This window comes from Cervus elaphus, chromosome 27 (assembly GCF_910594005.1).
Source record: "Cervus elaphus chromosome 27, mCerEla1.1, whole genome shotgun sequence".
Taxonomy (NCBI): Eukaryota; Metazoa; Chordata; class Mammalia; order Artiodactyla; family Cervidae; genus Cervus; species Cervus elaphus.
Window position 1 is genome coordinate 18,305,011 of NC_057841.1, and position 27,720 is coordinate 18,332,730.

General features: G+C 36.1%; 1 protein-coding gene across 1 annotated transcript in view; it reads right to left on the bottom strand.

Annotated features, from left to right (window-relative positions):
- PIK3C3 (phosphatidylinositol 3-kinase catalytic subunit type 3) overlaps positions 1 to 27,720 on the bottom strand; it is a 157,415-nt gene that overhangs the window by 34,341 nt on the left and 95,354 nt on the right. Inside the window, exons 16-21 of the mRNA XM_043888981.1 lie at positions 26,750 to 26,881; positions 23,806 to 23,934; positions 23,187 to 23,256; positions 17,868 to 17,932; positions 15,156 to 15,240; positions 2,691 to 2,765 (exon numbers count right to left, since the gene is read on the bottom strand). Of these exons, the coding sequence (XP_043744916.1) occupies positions 2,691 to 2,765; positions 15,156 to 15,240; positions 17,868 to 17,932; positions 23,187 to 23,256; positions 23,806 to 23,934; positions 26,750 to 26,881 (556 nt within the window). The remainder of the gene's footprint in view (positions 1 to 2,690; positions 2,766 to 15,155; positions 15,241 to 17,867; positions 17,933 to 23,186; positions 23,257 to 23,805; positions 23,935 to 26,749; positions 26,882 to 27,720) is intronic.

The following is a 27,720-nucleotide window of genomic DNA, read 5'->3' on the forward strand; positions in this document are numbered from 1 at the left end:
CCTGCTTATTTAACTTATATGCAGAGTACATCATGAGAAACGCTGGGCTGGAAGAAGCACAAGCTGGAATCAAGATTGCCAGAAGAGATATCAATTAACCTCAGATATGCAGATGACACCACCCTTATGGCAAGAAGTGAAGAGGAACTAAAAAGCCTCTTGATGAAAGTGAAAGAGGAGAGTGAAAAAGTTGGCTTAAAGCTTATCATTCAGAAAACTAAGATCATGGCATCTGGTCCCATCACTTCATGGGAAATAGACAGGGAAACAGTGGAAACAGTGGCTGACTTTATTTTTTTGGGCTCCAAAATCACTGCAGATGGTGATTGCAGCCATGAAATTGAAAGATGCTTACTCCTTGGAAGGAAAGTTATGACCAACCTAGACAGCATATTAAAAAGCAGAGACATTACTTTGTCAACAAAGGTCTGTCTAGTCAAGGCTATGGTTTTTCCAGTGGTCATGTATGGATGTGAGAGTTGGACTGTGAAGAAAGCTGAGCGCCAAAAAGTTGATGCTTTTGAACTGTGGTGTTGGAGAAGACTCTTGAGAGTCCCTTGGACTGCAAGGAGATCCAACCAGTTCATCCTAAAGGAGATCAGTCCAGGGTGTTCATTGGAAGGACTGATGCTAAAGCTGAAACTCCAGTTCTTTGGCCACCTCATGCAGAGAGTTGACTCACTGGAAAAGACCCTGATGTTGGGAGGGATTGGGGGCAGGAGGAGAAGGGGATGACAGAGGATGAGATGGCTGAATGGCATCACCGACTCGATGGACATGAGTTTGAGTAAACTCCGGGAGTTGGTGATGGACAGGGAGGCCTGGCGTGCGGAGATTCACGGGGTCGCAAAGATTCCGACACAACTGAGTGACTGAACCGAACTGATCTGATGGCATTGATACAGACATAGTTCCACATGCAAATTTTACCAGATAATTTTTCACACTAAAGATTTAATGTTGAATATATAAAATTTCAGATTACATGAATAACACAGTTATTACACTAGCAATTAGTGAGGCTACACTGGATGTTAAATTCTTGGCATGAAAATTTGGAGAAATACTAATAGATAATATCATTACTTGAGAGACTATTTTAAGGGTACTTTAAAATCTATTTTCTATGAAGGGCTGAAAAAACTTGTATCGTATGGCATAGGGAAGAAAAAGCTCTATAGAAGAAAAGAAATATTTATTCATTAATTCAACAATTTATCAAAGATTTTAGCTGAATGTTGTTCAAGGCTCTGGAGGCACACCGAATGGACAAGGTCCTTGTTCTCAGGGAACTTACATCCTGAATGGGAGAGGATAATGTTAAGAAGTCAACAAGCTCCATGACAGTTAGGACTTCTGTCTCTCTTGTTTGGTATCCCCAGCATCTAGAACAACACCTAAAATATAGTAGGTGCTTAATAAATACTTGTTGAATTATATTTGAAAAAAAAGATAACTTAAGCTAGTGATAAGTGCTGCAAAGAAAACAAAACAGAGTAAGTAGAGAGCAATGGAGAGGGGTGGGGTGGCAGGTATACATTATTTCAGACTGAAGAGTTAGAAAAGGCTATTCTAAAAAGATGCCATTCAAACTTAAGCTTAGTAACCAAAGTCTTGCAAAGATCTGACAGAAGAGCTTCCCAGTAAGAATGAAACAAGAGCACTGGCTCAACACAGGAGTGATTTCACATTCAGACATTCAAACTGGTTGGGCAAGCCACAATGGCTACATTAAAGAGTTCGTATTTTAATCAAACAGTTTGGGCAAAAGATACTGGTGGTTGCAAATGGGGTTGAAGCAGTGGAAATGAAGAGAGGGGTTAACTTCATTACCCATTTTAGTGAGCAGTAGATACAATCTGATAATATGTTTAATATGTGAAATGAAGTCAATAATGGAATTAAAAATAACTTCCAACTCTGGGGCTTAAACAACTGAGTAGAGGATGTTCCTATTTATTAAGATGGGAAAATCAAGCAAGGGACAGATTATTAGGCAGGTACTGGAAGAAGAAAACTTTTACAACTAGCTGTATATTTAGGATTTCAAGTAAATAGCTAGTGAAATGGACTGAAATAGAGTAAGTTTGGAAGTTGTTTGCACAGAGAAGGTGTTTAAAGCACTGGGCCAAGGAGCTATTAGGAAGAAGGAGGATGAGAACAGTTATTCCAAATACCTCCAAGGGGAAAAGGTAAAGAATTAAAGATGGAGGTTAAATGTATGGTAAAAACCACTACAATATTGTAAAATAATTAGCCTCCAACTAATAAAAATAAATGAAAAAAATAAAATAAAAAAAAAAAAGACGGAGGTTAATGTGACTTCAGTGTTGACTTAGTGTTGACTGATATTGTGACTTATCGGTGTTGTTTGATAAGAGAAAGAATATTTAAACACTCTAAAACTAGAGCTGCACAGTAATAAACTGGACTACTTGCAGACAATATGGGCTTTCTACTAGAGGAGGCACTTCAAGAAGTAAAGGCTATCTGATCATCTGCAGGATTTCTACTATAGCAATTCTTAAAAAGTATAGGCGATTCCTTTATATGTTCTTAACAGTACCATATAAAGGGACTTCTAAGACTACAATTTATATTCATTTAGGCAACTTATTTTATTATGAAGTAGATTTCACAGCAAAAATCATTGGCATATAAAATGTATATCTTCTAATAGTCATTATTACCTGTTTTTGTCAGCAAAAGGTTATCCAGGTGCCTGTCTCCTACTCCAAGAATATATGTAATCACGCAATATCCAGCTGCAATAACAGTTCAAAAACAAAAAGCAAAAGAATTGTGAAAAACACATGCAAACCAGGTTATACATACAACTGAATACAAAAGCAGTTTGAGTTAATTTAACTTTAAACTGATTACTACTCTTTTCAATTTCTTACCTAAATTTTCAAATAAAATGTGTAATCTTTGATTCTATGAGGCAGTTATCACTTGAAACTCAAATTGTTATTTGCATCAGAAAAAATATCGTGAATAATTCCTTCAAATTGTTAAAAAGTCACTTTAACCAAAGTTAAGTGAGATTTTAGAAACCTTAATTATAACATGTGTCTATCATTTCTCATTTCTAACTGGATATATGTCAAGAATGACAGTGAAAAAAGGGTCGTGGAAAACTACATAATGAAGTTAATGATACCATAACCATCTTATCTACACAATGACAAAAGTAAAAGTAAAATTAAAACAAATTTTAGAGAAATAATCTTGAAGTGCTAGCAGACACAAAAACGAATGAATTCACTTGAGTTGTAAAAACATGTATGAAGTTCATAGCATAATCCTCTAAATTTAGAAAAATTACATAAGCAGGACCAGTCATTGTCTCATTTTTTTCTTTCTCTTATAAAATCTGGAAACATGGCACATGTTGAAAATGCTCAAAAAACTTAAGCAAATAACATCTGTTTGAAGTTGAATTTTTTCTGCTCTGTTTCTCTCATTAATAACCTAACAATAAATACAATTTGCAAATACACATATGACTATGCCAGTATTTACAAACATATTTATTTCAGTCACTATGGAAAATAAAAATCAGACCACTTGTTAATAACAGCATTAATCCTGTCTAAATTCAGTTAATATTATTAATGTTCATTTGATACACGTTCTGAAGGCCATACCAGAAGTCCAAAAATGACTTAAGCAATGACATTACCATTAGATCAATCTTCAATTATTAGGTTGGTACAAAAGTAATAGCAGTTTTGGACCCTTAATTTTAAATCATTATACCTAGGCTCAAACACATCTTTATTCATCAAAATAGAACTGTTATAATCAACATGTTTTTAGCAACGAGAAGTAAGTTGGTTTATTCCCAGAGTACAAAAATCTGTGCTTTGGGATTTGATGAACTCTTGGAAAGCATTATCTGCATCCTGCTGATTGCAGAGATGTTTTCCTTGCAGAGTTGTCAAGATGCTTGAAGAAGTGGTAGTCAGTTGGAGAGAGGTCAGGTGAATATGGCGGATGAGGCAAAACTTCATAGCCCAATTTGTTCAACTTTTGAAGCACTGGGTTCTGAGATGTGCAGTTGGGCATTTTCATGAGAACTGGGCCCATGCTATTGACCAATGATGGTTGCAGGCATTACAGTTTTTGGTGTATCTCATCAATTTGCTGAGCATACTTCTCAAATGTAATGGTTTCACCAGGACTCAGAAAACTGTAGTGGGTCAGATGGGCAGCAGACCACTAAACAGTGACCATGACCTTTTTTTTGGTGCACCTTTTGGCTTTGCAAAGTGCTTTGGAACTTCTCGGTCCAACCACTGGGCTGGTTGTTACTGGCTGTTGCATAAAATCCACTTTTCATCGCATGTCACAATCTGATTGAGAAATGGTTCGTTGTTGTCGTGCAGCATAAGATGACACTTCAAAACAATGATTTATCTGATTTGTGGTCAGCTCATGAGGCACCCACTTATTGAACTTTTACACCTTTCCAATTTGTGTCAAATGCCAAATGACCATAGAATGGTTGACGCTGAGTTCTTGGGCAACTTCTCATGTAGATGTAAGAGGATCAGCTTCGATGAGTGCTCTCAATTGGTCATTGTTAACTTCCGATGGCCAGCCAGCCACTATGCTCATCTTCACTCATCTTCAAGGCAAAGCTTTGCTCATCTCCTTTGCAAAACTTCATGACAACCACTACATTGTACATTTGATAGCAATTCCTGAGCCAAATGCATTGTTGATATTGTGAGCTGTCTCCTCTGCTTTATGACCCATTTTGAACTCAAATAAAACAATCACTTGAATTTGCTTTTTGTCTAACATCATTTCTATAGTCTAAAATAAATATAAAATCCACAGCAATAAGTTATTAGCAAAAACACATGAAGTGAGAAATTCACATTAAAAGGATGTATAAAATAACCACATTTATTTAAGAATTTAATTCAATATCAAATGGCAAAGGTCAACAATGTAAAACCACAATTACTTTTGCACCAACCTAATTATAAAGTTATAATTTATTGAAGGCTAGGCTCTTAAGTAGACACATTACATTCATTATGGCTAACCCTTTTAATGATGTAAATTAAGTATTATAAACATCCATCAAACGGAAAAAACCTCCAGTTGCAGATACTAACAGGACTGTCCAAGTCACTGGACTGGGGTTTAAACCTAAGTCAGACTCCACTGTTCACACCACTTTTGCACTGTACTTTGTGTAATTCCTCCTTCCCAAAGTGTTTTTTTTATTATTATTTATTTTTAATTGAAGAATGATTGCTTTACAATACTGTGTAGGTCTCTGCCATACATCAACATGAATCAGCCATAGGACCTCCTTCCCACCTCTCACCCCACCCACCTCTCTAGGTTGTCACACGGCATCTGTCTGATCTAAGTCATAAGCAAATCCCCACTGGCTACCTGTTATGCATTTTACAGAAACATACATGTTTCCATGCTACTCTCTCTTCTCCACACCCACTCCTCGCCCCCTGGGTCCACAGGTCTGTTCTCTGTGTCTGCGTCTCCACTGCTGACCTGCAGATAGGTTCATCTGTATCATCTTTCTAGACTCCATAAATATATACATTAATATGATATTTTTCTGATTTACTTCACTCTGTATAATAGTCTCTAGGTTCATACACCTCATTAGAATTGACTCAAATGTGTTCCTTTTTATGGCTGAGTAATATTCCATTGCATATACGTACTGCAGCTTCTTTATTCATCCGTCTACAGACATGTGGGTTGCTTCCATGTCCTAGCTACTGTAAATAGTGCTGCAATCAACACTGGGGTACAGGGTGACTTCTCCAATTATGGTTTTCTCAGGGCATATGCCCAGTAGTGGGATTGCTGGATCATATGGTAGCTTTATTCCTAGGTTTTTAAGGAATCTCCATACTGTTCTCCACAGTGGCTGTGTCAATGTACACTCCCACTAAAGAGTACAAGTGGCTACTCTGATGGTGCAACACCCAACAAGATGCTTAATTTCAAGTACATTTTTTTAGAATAACTCACCATATCCTAATACTAGATATAAAAGTATATCTATTTCAAAATATATTCATATGTAGTGAATGAATGAAAGATATTATCATTCCAAAAGCTTCTAATCATATTACTAGTCTAATAATTTCCACGTCTTCTGGTTGTTCAGTTGCTCAGTCACGCTCAACTCTTTGTGACCCCATGGACCGCAACACACCAGGCTTGCCTGTCCTTCACCATCTCCCAGAGTTTGCTCAAACTCATATCCATTGAGCCAGTGATACCATCCAACCATCTCATCCTCTGTCATCCCCGTCTCCTCCTGCCTTCAGTCTTTCCCAGCAACAGGGTGTTTTCTAATGAGGCAGCACTTCACATCAGGTGGACAAAGTATTGGAGTTGCAGCTTCAACATCAGTCCTTCCAATGAACATTCAGGGTTGATTTCCTTTAGGAATGACTGTTTGATCTCCCTGCAGTTCAAGGGACTCTGAAGAGTCTTCTCCAGCACCACATTTCGAAAGCATCAATTCTATGGCACTCAGCCTTCTCTGTGGTCCAACTCTCACATCCACACATGACCACTGGAAAAATCATAGCTTTGACTATATGGACCTTAGTTGGCAAAGTAATGTCTCTGCTTTATAATACGCTGTCTAGGTTTGTCACAGCTTTTCTTCCACAGAACAAGGATCTTTTAAATTTCATGGCTGCAGTCACCGTCCACAGTGATTCTGAAGCCCAAGAAAATAAAGTCTGTCACTGTTTCCGCTGTTTCCCTATCTACCATGAAGTGTTGAGACTGGACGTCATGATCTTAGTTTTCCGAATGTTGAGTTTTAAGACAGCTTTTTCCACTCTCCTCTTTCACGTTCATCAAACTCTTAGTTATTCCTTTTAATTCGCTTTCTGCCATAAGGGTGGTGTCATCTGCCTGATATTTCTCTCAGCAATCTTAATTCCAGCTTGAGCTTCATCCAGCCTAGCATTCCGCATGATATACTCTGCATAAATTAAATAAGCAGGTTGACAATATACAGCCTTGATGTCCCAGTTTGGAACTAGTCTGTTGTTTCACGTCTGGTTCTAACTGGTGCTTCTTGACCGGCACACAAGTTTGTCAGGAGGCAGGTAAGGTGGTCTGGTATTCCAATCTCTTTATGAATTTTCCAGTTTGTTGTGATCCACAGTCAAAGGCTTTAGCATAGTCAATGAAGTAGATGTTTTTCTGGAATTCTCTTGCTTTTTCTATGATCCAGTGGCTGTGGGCAAATTGATCTCTTGCTCCTCTGACTATTCTAAATCCAGCCTGTACATCTGGAAGTTCTTGGTTCACATACTATTGAAGCCTAGCTTGAAGGGTTTTGAGCATTACCTTGCTAGCATGTGAAATGAGCGCATCTGTGCAGTAGTTTGAACATCCTTTGGCACTGCCCCTCTTTGGGACTGGATGAAAACTCACCTTTTCCAATTCTGAGCCCACTGCTGCATTTTAACAATCAGCTACAAATCAGTTACAGTTGACTAAACAAATCAGTTATCTCAAAATATAGTCTGTAGTGTGACAAGGACTACTGGTTTGCCAACAACACAATATCCTGTATTTCTTCCTTAAAACAAAACTAAACCAAGATTGTGGGGGCAAGAATGTGCCTACACTAAAGACATTTCCCAGGCTCACTTGAAGTTAGGCCTGTCTACTGAGATGTAGGCAAACAGAGTCTTAACGGTCAGCATTTTTAAAGAGGGAACTAACCAGGAGAACTTGGTTGACCGTAACATCCTTAAAGAGCTAAAATTCCAACCACAACAGCTTATATCTGGGCTTCTTACAAAGAAGAAAGTAACTTTTATGTGTGTAAACCACTATAGTCAGATCATGTTAACTGCTGCTAAAAGAAACTATTAGTAGCTACTGGGAGACTTGAGGGTCATTTACATAACGGATGACGAAATACAGCTTGCCGGCCCAAACTGGTCTCCTTCTGTTTTTACATTTTATAAAGAAAATTTATTGGAACAGAGATATACCCATTTATTTCAATATATCTTGAGCACTACAATGGCCTGGCTGAACGGCTGCAATAGAGACCACCAGGCCTAAAAAGCATAAGTATATTTACTATCTGAATGGTTTTAGGGAAAAATGGACCAATATTTGATCTAAGGCATTATTATTCAACATGTGATACACAGATTGGCAGTTTCACTACAATCTAGAAGCTTGTTAAAAATGCAAACTTTTAAGCCCTACTTCATTTCTACTGCATCAGAATCTCCTGGGGGCAGTGGCCAGAGAGTGACTGTTACACTTATCAAAGTCCTCTCTAGTGTTCTAATGCACCTAAGAGTCCCCTGGGAACCCTGTATGCAGATGCTGATCCAACATCAGTAGGGGAAAGACCTGCGAGTCTGTCTTACAAACAAGTGCCCAGGTGAAGCCAATGCTGCTGGACGATACTCGTGGTAGCCCTGCTCTAAAACTGCGGCAACATATGCAGTTTCACAAATGACTGAAAGCTCTCCACTTAAAAATTAGTGAGTTACTGAAGGACATTACACCTGGTATTGGTAAAGAGAACTGAGAACATATTAGAACTTATTAGCATACTGTGTTCAATAATAAGGGATTCCCTTAGAAATCTGGCCTCCACTTGTCAAGGATACAAAATACAAAACTCCTACTGATATATGCATATGAAGACAGCTGAAACTCCTGCATCAAATACACCATGGAATATTACTCAGCCATTAAAAAGAATCCATTTGAATCAGTTCTAATGAGATGGATGAAACTGGAGCCTGTTATACAGAGTGAAGTAAGCCAGAAAGATAAAGAACATTACAGCATACTAACACATATATATGGAATTTAGAAAGATGGTAATGATAACCCTATATGCAAAACAGAAGAAGAGACACAGATGTACAGAACAGACTTTTGGACTCTGTGGGAGAAGGCGAGGGTGGGATGTTTCGAGAGAACAGCACTGAAACATATATATTATCTAAGGTGAAACAGATCACCAGCCCAGGTTGGATGCATGAGACAAGTGCTCGGGCCTGGTGCACTGGAATGACCCAGAGGGATTGGGTAGAGAGGGAAGTAGGAGGGGGGATCGGGATGGGGAATACATGTAAATCCATGGCTGATTCATGTCAATGTATGACAAAACCCACTACAATACTGTAAAGTAATTAGCCTCCAACTAATAAAAATAAATGAAAAAAAAAAAAAAAGAACACTGTTATGAGTGTGTCTAAGTTGTCATGTGATACTAGCTACTTTCTTATCAATTATAAATTAGAATTAGTTTACTTTTTATCATTATTTACTTTGTTTCAAGTTGTTTAGCTATCTCTATGAAAATGATTCACATGTACAGCAGTAATATTTTTCACCTAAAATTTTCATATAACTAAACATGCATGAATTATGCTTGTCTCTACTGATAAAGTAGGGCTTTCCTTGTAGGTCAATTGGTAAAGAATTTGCCTGCAATGCAGGAGACCCGGGTTTGAGTCCTGGGTCGGGAAGATTCCCTGGAGAAGGAAATGGCAACCCATTCCAGTATTCTTGCCTGGAGAATCCCAAGGACAGAGGAGCCTGGCGGGCCACATTCCAATTGCAGTTGCAAGAGTCGGACACTGCTTAGTTACTACTGATAAAGTAAGATGTTTTTATAAACTATTCTTTGTCATCAAATTTGCTTTTTCAGTAATATTTCCTTGTTATTACTGGATTGTTTTCCAGTAGTAATAAAAACTGTATGAGAAAGAGCCTTTTACTCTGCCTCAGTGAGTTATGGTAATAAATATTTCTTGAAATTTCACTTCAGGAAATTTCTTTTTATATCAAGTGAGACAGCATATGATCTCTCTCTCTTTCATATGTATTAATGGTGAAAGTGAGTATTTGGGGTGTTTCAGTAATTTAAATATCAACACTTAAGATGTAATCTTTTGATTACATCCTGAAAAAGATATGTGATGCAAGATTAGGATAAACCTCAGAAACTGAGGACATAAACAATATTCAGAATGATTTGAGATGGCACAGAGAAGAACAGAAGAGTTTTAGGAAAACTGAAAATATTCTTTAAGTATAATGGGAACACTACACCTGTTCCAGACAACCTTGTCAAAAGCATGCTTTTCATTAGTATTTTGACTCCACGCGAAATAAACATCTTGAATCTGATTTTGTAAAACAACTTTGCTTTAAAGTAAAATATAGAGAAATATAGACAAATAAACAATACCATTTTCCTTTCCTTAATAAAGATATGAGTGTGAGAATAATCAGTGTTCCCACATTTACTTTCAAGATACAGACTTGACACCTGCCTAATCTGGAATAAAATGTCACCATAACTAATCCTATTATTCTTCTTAACCTCTACCAAAAACCTAAAATATTACTTTTTAAAATGAAAGTTATACATGTATCCATATGATAACGCCCAACAATCAGATCCTAGTACAATGCTGCATTGACTCCTCTTTAAATATTGGCTTTCAACCTCTAACATTACCTGAAATGCTACCAAACTCATTGAAACACAAAAAAATTATTTTGTAATGTAGCAATATATATATAGAAAGCAGAAGAGTATTCAAAGTAAGATAAAGAGAAGGTCTGTTATCAAATCAGTTATCAGGATATGAATAAATGTGTAATGCTCTTATTAGAAAGAAGATCTAATTTGGCCTTAACTGTACAAGTACAATTTAAATAGCTTTTTTTTTTTAAACATTAGAAAAGTCACATTCTCATTAGCTCTTGGGAGAAAAAGGAAACATTATATAAAAGGCACAATACTATGACATTTAGCACATATAAAATATTGTTCCAATACTCTCATTAAGTGAGCAGGGTTTTCAAATTTTAGTCAATATTTATGGATTATATGTATATTTCAAGTAGAAATTTCTTAGCTGGGCAAAAATTCAGATATTTTCTAAAATATATATATTATATTATACATACTAGGGCTTCCCTGGTGGCTCAGATGGTAAAGAATCTGCCTGCAATTTGGGAGATCTTGTTTTGATCCCTGGGTTGGGAAGATGCCCTAGAGGAGGGCATGACAATTCACTTCAGTATTCTTGCCTGGAGAATCCCCATGGACAGAGGAGCCTGGTGAGCTACAGTCCATGGGGTTGCAAAGAGTTGGACACAACTGAGCGACTAGGCACACAGCATACACAATACTATGTGTATAGGTATGCAAAAGATTTTCTGCTACACTTCATAAAGGCTTGAGAAAAAACAAAAAAAGACAGAGAAATTGGAAAACATAAACTAAATGAAAAGGGAGCAATAAATATGAAATAGAAAAAGTGAAACAAATTAATAAAAGTAAAAGATCATCATACAGTCCAGTTGTTTTTAAACATGGCTGCTCATCAGAAACACACCTGGAGCTTTGGGGAACAGCAATACCTGAGCATTTGCTTTTTTCAAAAATTTTCAAGACAATTCTGTCATGCATCTGGATTTTAAAAAGTGATTACAAGTTTTTTTTTTTTTTTTTTTTTTTTATTAAATGGTAGTTTTAGAGATGTAGAATTCTATTATTTTCTGTTGACCAAATAGAGAATTTCCTTTAGTATTTATTGTAAAGCTGGTTTGGTGGTGCTGAGTTCTTTGAACTTTTGCTTGTCTGGAAAGCTTTTGATTTCTCCACCAAATCTGAACAACTGGGTAGAATATTCTTGGTTATAGGTTCTTCCCTTTCATCACTTTAAACATATCATGCCATTCCCTTCTGGCTTGTTGAGTTTCTGTTGAGAAATCAGTTGATAACCTTATGGGAGTTCCCCTGTATGTTACTGGTTGCTTTTCCCTTGTTGCTTTTAATGTTTTATCTTTGTCTTTAATTTTCATCATTTTGATTACTATGTGTTTGAGTGTGTTCCTCCTTGGGTTTATTTGATCCATTAGTTTGACTTAGTATAAATAGAATGCTAGATTTCTAATTCATATTTACTCAAAACTGATAATAGTTCCATGTATTCTGGCATCTAGTATTACTGCTAAAAATCTAGAAAATTTATTATTTTAGTGATAAAGAAAAATTTTGAAAGAGGCTTGAAACTTCTAATCCAATTTTGAGAATATAAAGAAATACTATGTTGTAAAAAAAAAAAAAAAAGGAGGTTAACAAGTGATACAGTATTATTAACTAAAGTACAGATTTTGTTCAAATTTCACAAAATTTTATGCTAGTATTATTTGCTTTCATATCTTATTCAAGATTCCACATTGTATTTAATTGCATTGAGCAGCTTCAGTCACGTGCAACAAATTCTGGTAAATTCTCTTCATTTTCATTCTAGTACAAATATTTCCTGTTTTTCCTTATTATAGCTTCTTAGGTACACCCATCATTAAAAAGTGGACAGTTAATTTCCAAATACATGGGATTTTTTAAAAAGCATCTTTAACATGAATTTCTCATTTTGATACTAATTTCTTATTTAAATGTTTTCTTCTCTGCAATCATCCTGTTTTTTTCAAGCTAACTTTATTGAGGCTTTCAATGACTCAAAGATCTCTCTTGGTAATTGTCACACTGCACTTGAAAATATGTGGGTTATTTTCAAATACCTTTTGATACTGATTTCTAACATAATTCCACAGTGATAAACAAACAGCCTTTGTATGATTTCAATACTTTAGACCAAGAAATTTTTGCACTTTGCTTTATGTCCCTGGATATGTTCCAGTGTCTCCTAGTTTATAGTCTATGGGAACTTGAAAAGAATTTGTATCCTACTGTTGTGTGAAAATTTTATGAATCTTAATTATGATGAAGTGGTTCACAGTGCTTTTCAGGTCTACTATATCCTCCTATGTCTGTGTATATTCACTCTGTTAATTTCTGAGAATTGATACTGAAACCAACTAAAACATTAATTTATCTACTTAAAAAATAATTATAATATATAGTGGAACTATATGTAACCTTGTTTTGTATTTTCCAAGTTGCCTATAAATATGTTATCACACTTTTATAATTTAAAAAAAAATTAAAAGAACTTAACATTTCTTTATTAAATATATATATGATATAAAAAAGTTACAGTAACTAAATGAAAGTTAAGTAAAAAGACAGAAGGTAATTGACTGATGGCATGCAAAATATATCAAGTAATAAAGTAATGAAAACTAGGTGTGGCTAATTAAAGATTCTTTTACATGCTTTTCCTTCCAAGTAGGAACTATCTTTTTCCCTTGAATCCAGGCAGGTTGTGTGACTCATCTGACCAAGAGAATATGACAGAAGCGACAAACTACCAGCTTCCCAATCCAGGCCTTCAGAAACCAAAAGTTTCTCTTCCTGTCTCTTAGAATGCCTCTTAAACCCAGCTCTGAGGAACACAAGCCACGGGGAAACCTGTACAAGTGACCTGACTAACAAGCTTGGCTGAAAAACAGTATAAGCTGCCAGCCATGTGAGTGATCTATCAAGCCTTTAGAAGATATATTAATTTTTCAGATCTTAGAGAACATAGAATGAAAGGAGAAAAAAATGGCTGGAAGAGATAGGGGAAAAAATAAAGAAGTAAAGCAGGGAGGGAAGGAGAGGAGAGAGAAATACAGAGTACAAAAAGGGGAATATTCTCTTCTAGATGTCTCAATCAATTTAAAAAAATTTTTAAATCAAAATACACTGTATGTGATCATTTTTATGGTTGAACACATTTTCAAGGGTAAACACAGTTACCTATAAAATGCTATGTTTCTTAGTTTAAAATAAGAATTAAAACCATCAAGAATTTGAATATATATACACCATTTTATCTCAGTGTTTTAAAAGTTCCTAAGAATATTACATTTTCTTTATACTTCTCAGTCAACAATGTACCAAATATAAGTTTAGGAATAAATCATGCAGTACAAAATAATCTGGAATACAACCTCATAGGAGCACTGTGAAAAATAAAAAATAGTCATGTATAAGAGAGCAACTTATAAGCCATTAAATGATGCAAAAGTATAAATATTTATTGTACGTCTAGAAAATCCTCTACTTGCTACCCTCAGCTTTGACTGCTTAAGTAAGTATAAATATGGATGTAAACATTAATATTTATGTAAAGCAGGAATAACATGATATATACCATATACTATTCAGGGCTCAACTCTAGTGTCAATTCCTTTATTAACCCTCCCTTAAACAATCTAACCACTAAAAAAAAAAAAAAAAAAACCCTTAAGAAAATAAAAAATATAGTCTTCATGAGAATAGGCATAAGTGGTTGAAACATTTGAATTAATCTCTTCAGCTTGCCACTACATTTCCAGTAAGTGACCATAAGTACTGATCTAAAATACCATGAGAGGTACCTCTTAACATAGCACTGTAATCTTAGGTCTAGAGATTTATCAAAAACATGATTATTCCTGACAGACTTTTCCCAATCTACTTAATTGCTTGGACAAAGAAGCCTAGCAGGCTACAGTCCATGGGTTTGCAGGAGTTGGACACGACTTAGTGACTAAACCACCACCACCCCTTAATTGCTTACTCAAACTCTAGGAAAATCAAGGGAAAAATTACAGCTTCCAGGAAGAGATAACTTATAGTTACAAAACAGTTAAGTGATTGCAAAGATATATCTATAAAAGGCTAAGCAGAATTTCCCCGCATTCCTACCATTATGTCAAAACATTAATGACTTCTTTTATCACATTTTCTATCTTTTAATCTTCTTCAGGGCATTTAAAACTGCTGTGGCTTGAAAAGTATTGTCCCCTCAAAATGAAAATGCCTCTAACGCCTAAGGTAGGAGGTGGGACCTCTTGGAGGTACTTAGCCCCAAAGTATGGAATCAACACCTTATAAAAGACCCCACAGAGCTGCCCAGCTGTCCCCAGCAGCGCAGATACAATAACAGGTCTTCAACCCAAAGCACGCCCTCACCTGACCAAGCTGGCACCTTATCTCCGACTTCCAGCCTCCAGAACTAAGAGAAATAAATTTCTATTATTTGTAAGTCACCCAGTATCTGGTATTTTGTTATTGCTGCCAAAATGGACAAATCTAAGCCAAAATCTTAACATGTTCTAAATGTGTATGAATATGGTAACAAGATAGCTTGCTTTCCTTTATTCCCACATATCAATGAAAAGCAGTAAGCTGAAAAACTCACCACAGCTTTTAACGTAAGTGTCCATGACTTCAGCACTGATTCCATTTGGCCCGTTCTCACTTGGCGCATATTTTCTAAAAAAGTTCTGAAAAGATGTTTACATGTTTACAAATTCAATCCTTTAAACAAATTAGGCACTTCAAAATTACAAATAATGACAAACACGTGTCTGGTATAAAACTTTATAAAATGCAGAATTGGGGAAGCATATTCCTCAGACATCAGTCATATTACTATGCTTATAGTCTGAGCCTAAGAAATAAACAAATAAATAAAAGTGTGCTACTTCTATACCACAGGGGAAAACATTAAATAAATGTACTGCTATATCTCATACTTAATGTACCAGTTTGTTTCACATTTCTCCTGAAAGTAAACATAAGGGGCTTTCTGTGAATCATACATTTTCCTAAAAGTGAATGTGAATTTTTAAAATGACCTTTTAAGTATAGCCACTGAAATACTGCTACCATTAACAAGCTCAATAAAATTACATTCCAATATTCAAAATAGTTATAATGCAATGCTAAGAATTTTCAAATTAAGAGGAAATTGACAGAAGATAAACATGAGATACAGACTGAACCAAAGAATTGCAAGGGCACAATAAATACACTAGAGTGTCCAAACAGTCTGGAAACACTGGGGAAAATTGTATACTTTCTTTTCCCCAGATTATCAATTAGCCTTTTCTTTTACATCTAGATGTTAAAGAAAAATAGACACAGTATAGTATCTGAAAATATAACTAACACACTATTAAAAAATACATTTATCCTATGTTTTAAGCTATTTGAACATTCTGTAAGTGAAAAAGAATGTATATCTAGAAAATATAAAGGACTTCTACAAACCAATAAGAAAAAGACAAAAAAATCCAAGAGAAAAATGGGCAAAATATATGAACAAGCACTTCACAGAAGAAATAAATGGCCTATACATATATTTCACTCAATGTTTTTGGTGATCAGGGAAATGCAAACTAAATAATAATAAATACCAAAATTTAGAATCTTGACAATACCAAAATTAAGCAAAGATGAGTAGCAAAGAAAAACAGCTGTTTTAAAAAATAATCATTTTGGTAAACAATTTTTAACTACCTACTAAAGCTGAAGATGAGATAAGCTACAACTTGGCAAAATTATTTACACAGATCACACACAGAACTATGAATCAGGACAAAAACTGTCATTGTCTTTATTTTACAAAATCATAATTGCACAGAACAACATAATAATTGACAACTTTATTAAACAATTACTTCAGTTAGAGCCTGTCTAAAGCTCTGTATACATTTCACGTCATCTTCAGAAGAATTCTATAGCTAAGTACTCTTATTAGCCCAATTTTACAGATATAAAAACTGAGACTTAAAGGGTATGTTAGGAGGTCCCCAAGCCCCCTGACACATTTGATCTGTTAGATGGGGTCACAAACTCAACTTACAGCTATACCACTAGTAAAGTATTACAGCAGAAGTAAACGCAACAGGATCAACATGGAGAAGACACACAGGCAAAGCCTGTGAATTACATGTGAATCCTCCTTGTTCTCTTCTGTGAAGGGATACACTGAGCTTATTTCCTGGGGTCTGCCATATAGGCACCCTCTACAGTCTATTTAGTCCAGTAACCATCAAAATTCTAGAAGGAAGGCAGGATGTTTCCTATAAACCATATTATTTGTACAAAGAGTCTAGGCATGTGAACCACCCTTATGAGTTCCTCCTGAAAGCCAGATACCAGCGAAAGGCTAACCTGTTACTCAAAGGTTACTCAAAATATAGATAGAAAGCCGCAGAGCCAAACTTCAAACTCTGGCAGTTTGATGTTTTGTGTCTGAACTTTTAAGTAACTGAGCACAATTACACCTTGAACCAAACAATAGAATCAACCTCTTATTTTGTTAAGAAATCAGAGTAAAGTCTTTCTGAAAGTCTAAACTCCACAATGAATTACTGGGACACTCTAAACTGAGAAACACCAAAACATACTATAGTAAATATCCTTTATCAAGCCCTGTATTATTTTTCATCTCAGGCATATCAATTTTTTCTGTGTGAATTACATACCTTTTTCATAGGAAAAAAGAAAAATTACATTCAAAAAATAACAAAAGTAAACTATTAACATACAGTAAAATTTTTGCAATAAATACTAATTCACTATTTTAAAATATAAAAACAATTCCAAAGATATATATGGCTTAGCACAACTTGCCTTTTCTTATCTTAAAGGAGAGTGATGATATGGTGGAGGGGAGTGGGGTGGGGAAAAGGGTCTTAAAAAACATAATTATGTAAAACATGTATGACAAGAATATCACTGTAGCCTTGTTCTGAATAACAACGAAAACTGGAAATAATCAGAATGTTCACTGATGACTACATATATCATAATATTTCCATACTTTGCAATATAATGTGACCATAAACATCAGAAAATTTAAATTCTGTTTGCCAATTGATTCCTGATCTCCTATTATGTGCCAGGCAAGGTTTAAGGAACTGGAAACATTGGAAACATTGGAAACATTTCCAACTGTTAGCATTGTTTACTTCTCTGGGGGAAAAAAAAAAAAAAACTTGAGGGAAGAAAAGTGAGAAAAAGAGAGTTTCATTTCTAACTCTATGTACTTTTTATAGAGACTGAAACTTTTCTAACAAGAAATATTCATGAAATTCATAAATCATTAAAATAGATACTGTACCTGAATGCTTCCTTCTGTATCAAGAACTTCAGCAACAGGAACTGACTGGATAAATTGCATGAAGCCTACACAGAAACAGATACATTATATTAAGCACAGCTTGTGGTTAAGCCATTGAAAGGACTTGCTGAAGCTGAAGCTCAAACACTTTGGCCACCTGATGTGAAGAGCCCACTCAGTTGGAAAAGACCTTGTTGCTGAGAAACACTGAAGGCAGGAGAAGGAGGCAGCACAGGAATATATGGTTAGACAGCATCACTGACTCAATAGACATGAATTTGAGCAAACTCTGAGATAGTAGAGAACAGAGGAGCCTGGTGTGCTGCAGTCTATGGGATCACAGAGTCAGACATGACTGAGTGACCAAACAACAATATTGGTTAAGCAATAAAGATTCTGTTAAGAATAGTCTTCATTTGCAAACGTATACAATACAAACTTAATAGCTTAAAGAGGTCTATAAATACTGTATTTAGTATATATTGGCATTTACATCATAGGAACTACACGGAAACATTTTTTTTAAATTAAGCTGAAAATCTGTATGTTTCTCTAGGCCAATTTCTATTATTATATACAGGGACACAAACTAATAAGGTTCAGTTCACTTGTCAGTTGTGTCCAACTCTTTGCAACCCCATGGACTACAGCACGCCAGGCTTCCCCGTCCCTCACCAACTCCCAGAGCTTGCTTAAACTCAAGTTCATTGAGTCGGTGATGCCATCCAACCATCTTGTCCTCTGTCATCCCCTTCTCCTCCAGCCTTCAATCCCTCCCAGCATCAGGGTCTTTTCCAATGAGTCAGTTCTTCACAACAGGTGGCCAAAGTACTGGTGTTTCAGCTTCAGCATCAGTCCTTCCAATGAATACTCAGGACTGCTTTCCTTTAGGATTGACTGGTTTGATATCCTTGCAGTCCAAGGGACGCTGAGGAGTCTTCTCCTACACCACATTTCAAAAGCATCAATTCTTTGGTGCTTAGCTTTCTTTATACTCCAACTCTCACATACATAAATGACTACTGGAAAAACCATAGCTTTGACTAGATGGACCTCTGTTGGCAAAGTAACGTCTGCTTTTTAATATGCTGTCTAGGTTGGTCATAGTTTTTCTGCCAAGAAGCAAGCATCTTTTAACTTCATGGCTGCAGTCACCATCTGCAGTGATTTTGGAGCCCCAAAAAATAAAGTCTCTCACTGTTTCCATTGTTTCCCCATCTATTTGCCATGAAGTGATGGGACTGGATCCCATGATCTTCATTTGTTGAATGTAAGCCAGATTTTTCATTCTTCTCTTTCACTTCAATCAAGAGGCTCTTTAGTTCCTCTTCACTTTCTGCCATAAGGGTGGTGTCATCTGCATATTTGAGCTTATTGATATTTCTCCCTGCAATCTTGATACCAGCTTGTGCTTCATCCAGCCCAGCGTTTCCCATGATGTACTCTGCATGTAAGTTAAGTAAACAGGATGACAAAATACAGCCTTGACACACTCCTTTCCCAATTTGGAACCAGTCCATTGTTCCATGTCTGGTTCTAACTGCTGCTTCTTGACCTGTATACAGATTTCTCAAGAGGCAGGTAAGGTGGTCTCATATTCCCAGCTCTTTAAGAATTTTCCAGTTTGTTGTGATCCACATCGTCAAAGGCTCTGGCATAGTCAATAAAGCAGAAACAGATTTTTTTCTGGAACTCTCTTGCCTTTTACACGATCCAATGGATTTTGGCAATTTGATCTCTGGTTCCTCTGCCTAAAACCCAGCCTGAACATGAGGAAGTTCTCAGGTCATGTACTGTTGAAGCTTCACTTGGAGAATTTTGAGCATTACTTTGCTATCATGTGAGATGAGTGCAATATTTTGTGATAGTTTGAACATTCTTTGGCATTGCCTTTCTTTGGGACTGGAATGAAAACTGTGACCACTGCTGAGTTTTCCAAATTTGCTGGCATATTGAGTGTAGCACTTTTACAGCATCATCTTTTAGGACTTGAAATAGCTCAACTAGATTCTATCACCTCTAATTAATAGCTTTGTTTGTAGTGATGCTTCCTAAGGCCCACTTACTTCACATTCCAGGATGTCTGGCTTTAGGTGAGTGATTACACCAACATGGTTATCTGGGTCATTAAGATCTTTTTTGTGTAGTTCTTCTGTGTATTCTTGCCACCTCTTCTTAATATCTTTTGCTTCTGTTAGGTCCATACCATTTCTGTCATTTATTGTGCCCATCTCTGTAGGAAATGTTTCCTTGGTATCTCTAATTTTCCTGAAGAGATCTCTAGTCCTTCCCATTCTATTGTTTCCCTCTATTTCTTTGTACGGATCACTGAGGAAGACTTTATCTCTCCTTGCTATTCTCTGGAACTCTGCATTCAGATGGGTATATCTTTCCTTTCTCCTTTGCCTTTCACTGCTCTTCTTTTCTCAGCTATTTGTAAGGCCTCCTCAGACAACCATTTTGCCTTTTTGCATTTGTTTTTCTTGGGGATGGTCTTGATCACTGCTTCCTGTACAATGTCACAAACCTGTGTCCATAGTTCTTCAGGCACTCTGTTTATCAGATCAGTAACAGGGTAAGGCTTCTTAAATTTGGCATAAAAATTTCTTTCTGAAGTTTTATAACATGTCAATTAAAATTCTAAATGTAAAATCACTTTAAGAAATCTGAAATTGTGGCATTTCAGAATATCAATCACCTAACTCAAAAATTATAGTATATTCATTGGCTTTCTTTGTGTAATACTCTATCTTCTGCCATTCCCTGGAAATGATATGAGAGGGAAATATAAATCTCCTACCTCAACTACCAAAAAGAAGGGGAGGAGGATAGTATACAGGAGAATAAGGAGAAAAAGTAAGTCTGGTAAGTCCAGGGACAACAAAAGAAGTATAAAACTACAAATATGTGAAAAAAAAAATCAAAGTTGAATGATGGAAGTATTTCAGAATCATAAACAACTATGATCAGGTTTCGGTAAGCCTTAGATTATAATTGGACTTCCCTTGTGGCTCAGTGGTAAAGAATCTGTCTGCCAATGCAAGAGACACAAATTCAATCCCTGGGCCAGGAAGATCCTCTGTAGAAGAAAATGGTAACCCTCTCCAGTAGTCTTATCTGGGAAATCCCAAGGACAGAGGAGCCAGCAGGCTACAGTCTGTGGGGTTGCAAACAGTCGGACATGACTAAGCAACTAAACAATGACACATTATAATTATTTGCATGCAAATTAGGAGACTGTGCATTACTTTAGAGTAAGAAACATCTCATCTATTCCCATATGGTAAATACTGAACAGTCTGCATCAACACACTTAACATATATTTGTAGTTTTTCTACTAGGTAGCAAGACTTTTGCAGGTAAGCAAAAATAGAGCTTTGACCTGCTTTCAAAGATCTCACAAGTTTGCAAGTTTTATTGTCATAAAACTATGAATGAAAGGACACTATGAAAAGGAATAGTAAAGGGAGACCTATATTACAATAGGGATCAGAGGATCTCTGACATCTGAACTGTGTTTTGAAGGATAATAAAGATGCATAAATAAAGCAGAAAGGATATTAAAGATAACAATAATATAAGGCTAAAAAGAGCATGGTACATTTGCGAAAATGGAAGGTGGCTGGTGTGGCTAAAGTCTAAGAAGCAAGGAGAGTGGAAAAAAGAGGTGTTACAGAGAGGTGTGGAGGTATGTTATATCACACAAGAACTTGTAAACTAAGCTAAGGCTTTTGTCTTATTTGGACAAAGTGCCGAAGAATTGACAAATAAGGAGCAAATGAAAGCTAAGTAAATCAATTTATGTAGGATAGTAATAGAACATATAAGGAATTAAACCACCAGAAAGATTTGGGAGTAACAAAGAGAAGCGCAGAAAGCCTAAAATAAAACAGGTACTTGTTTCTCCAAGGTACCTAATCTAAGTGTAAGAAGCTCTAAGAGTAAAAAGATCATAAAATTTACAATACACATTAGGCAAGCATCTGAGGGAATCTTCTGTCAACTTCCAGAGGTTACTTAATCTCAGAAAGACTTAGACATATATATTAAAAAAAAAAAAAAATCAATGAATAAAAGCAACATCATCTGATGAGTGGTTTGCATAAGCCGGGCACAATAGAAAGCCTCTCTAGGTTTTAGTAACTCTCAATAATGATTATATGCAGAGTACATCATGCGAAATGCCAAGCTGGATGAATCACAAGCTGGAATCAAGATTGCCAGAAGAAAGATCAACAGCCTCAGATATGCAGATGATACAACTGTAAAGGCAGAAAGTGAGGAGGAACTAAAAAGCCTCTTGATTAGGGTTAAAGAGAGTGAAAAAAGTGGCTTGAAACTCAACACTCAAATAACTAAGATCATGGCATCTGGTCCTATCACATCATGGTGAACAGAAGGGGAAAAAGTTGAAGCAGTGACATTTTTTATTTTCTTGGGCTCCAAAATCACTGCAGATGGTGACTGCACCCATAAAATTAAAAGCTGTTTGCTGTTTGGAAGGAAATTTATGACAAATCTTGACAGCATAATAAAAAGCAGAGACATCAAAGACAAAGGTCTATATACACAAAACTATGGTTTTTCCAGTAGTCACGTACGGATGTGAGCTGGACCACAAAGAACACTGAGTATCGAAGAATTGATACTTGCGAATTGTGGTGCTGGAGAAGATTCTTGAGAATCCCTTGGGCTGTAGAGAGATCAAACCAGCCAATCCTAATGGAAATCAACCCTGAATATTCATTGGGAGGACTGATGCTGAAGCTCCAATACTTTGGCTACTTCAGGTGAACAGCCAGCTCACTGGAAAAGACCCTGATGCTAGGAAAAGATTGAAAGCAAAAGGAGAAGGGTGCGGCAGAGGATGAGATGGTTGGACAGCATCACAGACTCAATAGACACAAATCTGAGCCAACTCCAGGACATGGTGGAGGACTGAGGAGCCTGGTATGTTGCAGTGAATGAGGTTGCAAAGAGTTGAACATGACTTAGCAACTGAACAGTAACAAAAACAATAATGATTCCAGATACAGATCACCATGGAAGAAAACTACTGTGGTTTGGAAATAGTTTTGAATCCAAAGAAATATATCATAAAGGTTCTCATTTTTTACCCAAATACGCTGTTTAATGATTTCAAGAGGTATAAAAAGAAAGGAAGGGAGGGAAGGTGGACAGGTAGCCAAGAAGGCCGACTGGCCTTCAGTGTTACAAATGAGTTCAATCCCTAACATTCTTAACAAGTTCCAATTTAAAAAGGAAAAATATACTCATTGGACACTGAGATAAATAATTATGTTAAAAAATAAACTTACCATGCTTTGTACTAGTTGCTAGTACTTTGTAGGGCGTCAACTTCAAATCCAGGTTTTCTTTTCTTAGCAGCTTGAGATCAAAAGTCATATTAAACAAATGAAAAGAATGTTATGAAATAGTTTTCAAGTAAGTATTATAGCAGTTTAATACATCTCTTTATCTTTTTCTAAATCACTGTCAGTTTTCACTGATAGAGGGTTCCTAAGGATTTATGCAGGCCTTACTGGTCATGAAGTATTTCAGAACTCCAAATAAGGAAATGAAGACAAATATGTTTCTATAAAATCCATGGACAGAAACAGGATTTAAGAAAGAAGATTTAATTGACTAAGAGGAAAAAAATTACTAAATCCAACACTGAAAGAACTGTGAAAATGTTTTTATAAAAAGGAACACATGCAGTTTCATTTTATACTCATCTTAAGAGCCATCTGCAGTAATATAATAACAACTACATTTGTTCAAGATCAAGTGGAGATTGTTCAGCTCTCCAGGATTGTACCTGTATGTTATATAATTCTGGGTACATATAATTCTGTATCCATGCATACCATATTGACTAAACCATTGATTTGTAAAATGAAAACATATTCCCCACCAACATAAGGTTATACTCACCTTGTCCATGAGTGAAATGATTTGGAGAATAAGTTGATCTTGGCGTAAATCATCCCCATGCTTAAATATAACTGGATATTTGCCTCCGTCTTCAGTCTTAAAGAATAACTGTGCAGGCATAAGAGCACTCTGGAAATAAAGATATTATTTTCAAATTATATAAGATGGAAATGTGGAGAAACTTGTAATAATCTAAAGAAAAGAAATGAATCTGGCAAAGAAAATAATAACATTAATTTCTAAAGACCATGAGAAATAACAGCATAAAATAACAGCATAAAAAGTATCAGACAGAGGGATGAACAGATGTGTGACAAAAAAAGGACAGTAGAATGTTACTAACAGAATAGAAGTAGTGAGTATATAGTTGTTTACTGTGAAAGCCTTTCAACTTTGCTGTATGTTTGAAAACTTCACTGTAAAATTTTAGGGGAAAGGCATAAAAAATCCTTCAAAGAACATAAGTTTAGAAACTACAAGCTCTAGTGAATTAAAACTTCAAATATTTGTAGTATCCTTTGATCACTTCAGGGTAAATATATTTTATCCCTGTACCCTACTCACAAATGCTCAAGAAAACAACTGGAAGCAAAATTCCTAAAGATAAATGATAAGCAAGATGTTCTTTGTTGTAACTTCCCTATTCCAATTTGGATCTGATTTTGAAATTTAGAGTACATCTGAAATCTAGTGTAAACATATGACAATCTAAGGATAACTAGGCACTAATCCCTGTGCCTTAAGGGGCTCACTCCCCACAGAGATCCAACTGTTATTCTTAAGCTAGGGTCTAACAAAATATTGTTTAAAAATACTGAAAACTCCATAACCTTTTCAGCTCTAAGGAGTTCATAGAAGGGCAACAAGAATTCATGGATTCTGCTACAACTCTGTGTAGACATTTCAGTGTATGTACAAGCATTTATTTTTGGGGCTCCAAAATCACTGCAGATGGTGATTGCAGCCATGAAATTAAAAGACACTTACTCCTTGGAAGGAAAGTTATGACCAACCTAGACAGCATATTAAGAATCAGAGACATTACTTTGCCAACAAAGGTCCGTCTAGTCAAGGCTGTGGTTTTTCCAGTGGTCATGTTTGGATGTGATAGTTGGACTATGAAGAAAGCTGAGTGCCGAAGAATTGATGCTTCTGAACTGTGGTGTTGGAGAAGACCCTTGAGAGTCCCTTGGACTGCAAGGAGATCCAACCAGTCCATCCTGAAGGAGATAAGTCCTGGGTGTTCATTGGAAGGACTGATGTTGAAGCTGGAAACTCCAATACTTTGGCCACCTCATGTGAAGAGTTGACTCATTGGAAAAGACCCCGATGCTGGGAGGGGCTGGGGGCAGGAGGAGAAGGAGACGACAGGGATGAGATGGCTGGATGGTGTCACCGACTCAATGGACATGAGTTTGAGTAAACTCCGGGAGTTGGTGATGGACAGGGAGGCCTGGCGTGCTGCGATTCATGGGGTCGCAAAGAGTCGTACATGACTGAGCGATGGAACTGAACTGAACTGAACAAGCATTATGGGTAACTTTCTAAAATATCCAATCCGTCACTTTCACTGGACTCTTTAAACTCATGACCCCCAAATGGTTAAGAATTATAATCCTAGAGTTATGCAGTAAATGCCCTAGAACCATTAGTCCTAAACTCCAATTCAGCATTTTTAAGAATGTCCACTTATTTAATAAAGGCTAGAAGAAAAAATTCAGAATTGAACATTAGGATTAAAATGATATCACATGCTATCTTACTGACCATCTATACTTTGTATATATGACATAATTATAAAACTATTTAAGGAAAAAAATGGATCCAGAATCTACTTAACAATGGTGGGAGATTCTCATACCACACTCTTACAACTCCAGCTCTACGTCTTAAATATTCTTTTTCATCCTGTTTGCTAAAAAATGATAAAACACTGTTCTTGGTTAGTCCTAAGGGAATGAGAGTATTAGAAGCAGATCTTATTTGGGAGTTCTAACATGAACTAAGAAATACTTGCATTCGCTCTCCTATAACCAGCAGTTTTTAAATTGCAGGTTTATAACTCAAGGAGTCTTAAAACCAACTAAACAGGTTGCAAACAACATTTAAAAACTGATGCAATAGAATAATATTTAGAAGAATAGACACAATCAGTCCATAACATACAGTAAGGTTAAAGCACTGCTTTTGAAATATATTGCAGTTGTGCATGCTGAACTGCCACAGGCTGCCTTTCAAAACACACCCTTAAAAAAAATTCTGAACCATTTCTTATTGTAATCATACCCTTTATAAAATCTATCCAAAGGAGAGATCTATGAGCCCTTTCTTACCCAGTAGAAAGTGATATTCCAATGCAACTTCCCCCTTTTCCAACCCTAGAATCAGATGACCTACAACATCATGTCTCAATGAAGCTTCACAAGGAATGAACTCAGCCCTTTGGTCTCCTTAGAGAAGGCAGCTGCCTCCAATCCTTTCTAACTATCCAAGTGGTGGCCAGCCAAAAGAAATGCCAAAAGAAGGCTGTTACGGACTAAAAGAGAATAAACCACTTAAAAAGATGAGAAAATATTTAAGTCATAGGAACAGATACCAAATTGAAAAATTTTATAAAAGGGTAACTGGAATTCTTATCTAACCACAGGAACTTATAAAGTAAATGCTTAAGTTTGCATTTCAATTTTTTTTTTAAGCTTACATGGGAAAAGACAGGTGTGGCTCTGATTAATAAATAGTTCAAAGAATTAAATATTAAAAAAATCCAGTGATATAAAAACACTTCATACATTTCACATAAAAATGTCCACAAGTATTACAAGAAGATCTTTATTTATCAGATGCCTGAAAAATAAAAGGCATCTTTTTTCCCAAAGGTAGAGCCTCTGATCCAGCTTTAAAGAATCAGCTCCAGTCATAGGTATCAAAGATCCACCATATTTACCTTAAACAATGTAGCTGTTTCTGGAATTATTCCTCTGATTTTCACCTGAGGTTCTAAAGGCAGTGGGATAAGTTCCACATCGGACAAGTTCATCTTTTCATTGTCTCCAAGCAATGCCTGTAGTCTCTCATTCTAGGGGAACAAGTTATAAAGTACTAATTAGGTGAAAACAGAAAAGTGGCTTTGAAAGCATATGGTAAGGACGTAAAAGACCGAGTCCATTAACTTTAAAATATTTGCAAAGCACCATAAAAGTCTATGTGAAGTAACATAACATAAAGGAGGTAGTATGTGTGAGAGAAATAATCAGTACAGGATCTAACCACTCCTATTACTATAACAGGCACACTTCATTTACTTGCACTTCACTTTAGTGCGCTTCACAGGTATTGCATTTTTTACAAATTGAAGGTCTATGGCAACCCTGCATCGAGCAAAACTATTGGTGCCAATTTTTCAATAGCACTTGCTCACTTTGTGTTTCTATGTCACATTTTGCTAATTTTTGCAATATTCCAAACTTTCTATTATTATACTTAAGATGATCTGTGATTAGTGATCTTTGATTATTATTGCAATTGATTTGGGGCATCATAAACCAAGCCCATATAAAACGCAGAACCTAATCAATAAAATGTTACTAGTGTTTTGACTACCCCACTGACCAGCTGTCCTTCTTTCTTCTTCTGCTATTCCCTGAGACACAACAATGTTGAAATTAGGCCAACTTACAACCCTACAATGGCCTCTATGTGTCTAAGTGAAAGGAAGAGTCACATGCCTCTTACTTTAAATAAAAAGTTAGAGATAATTAAGCTAGTGAGGAACACATGATGGAAGCCAAGACAGGCCAAAAGCTAGGCCTCTTATGCCAAAAAGACAGCCAAACTGTGAACACAAAGGAAAAATTCTTGAAGGAAATTACGGAACACAGAAATGATAAGAAAGCAAAACAAGCTCATTGCTGATAT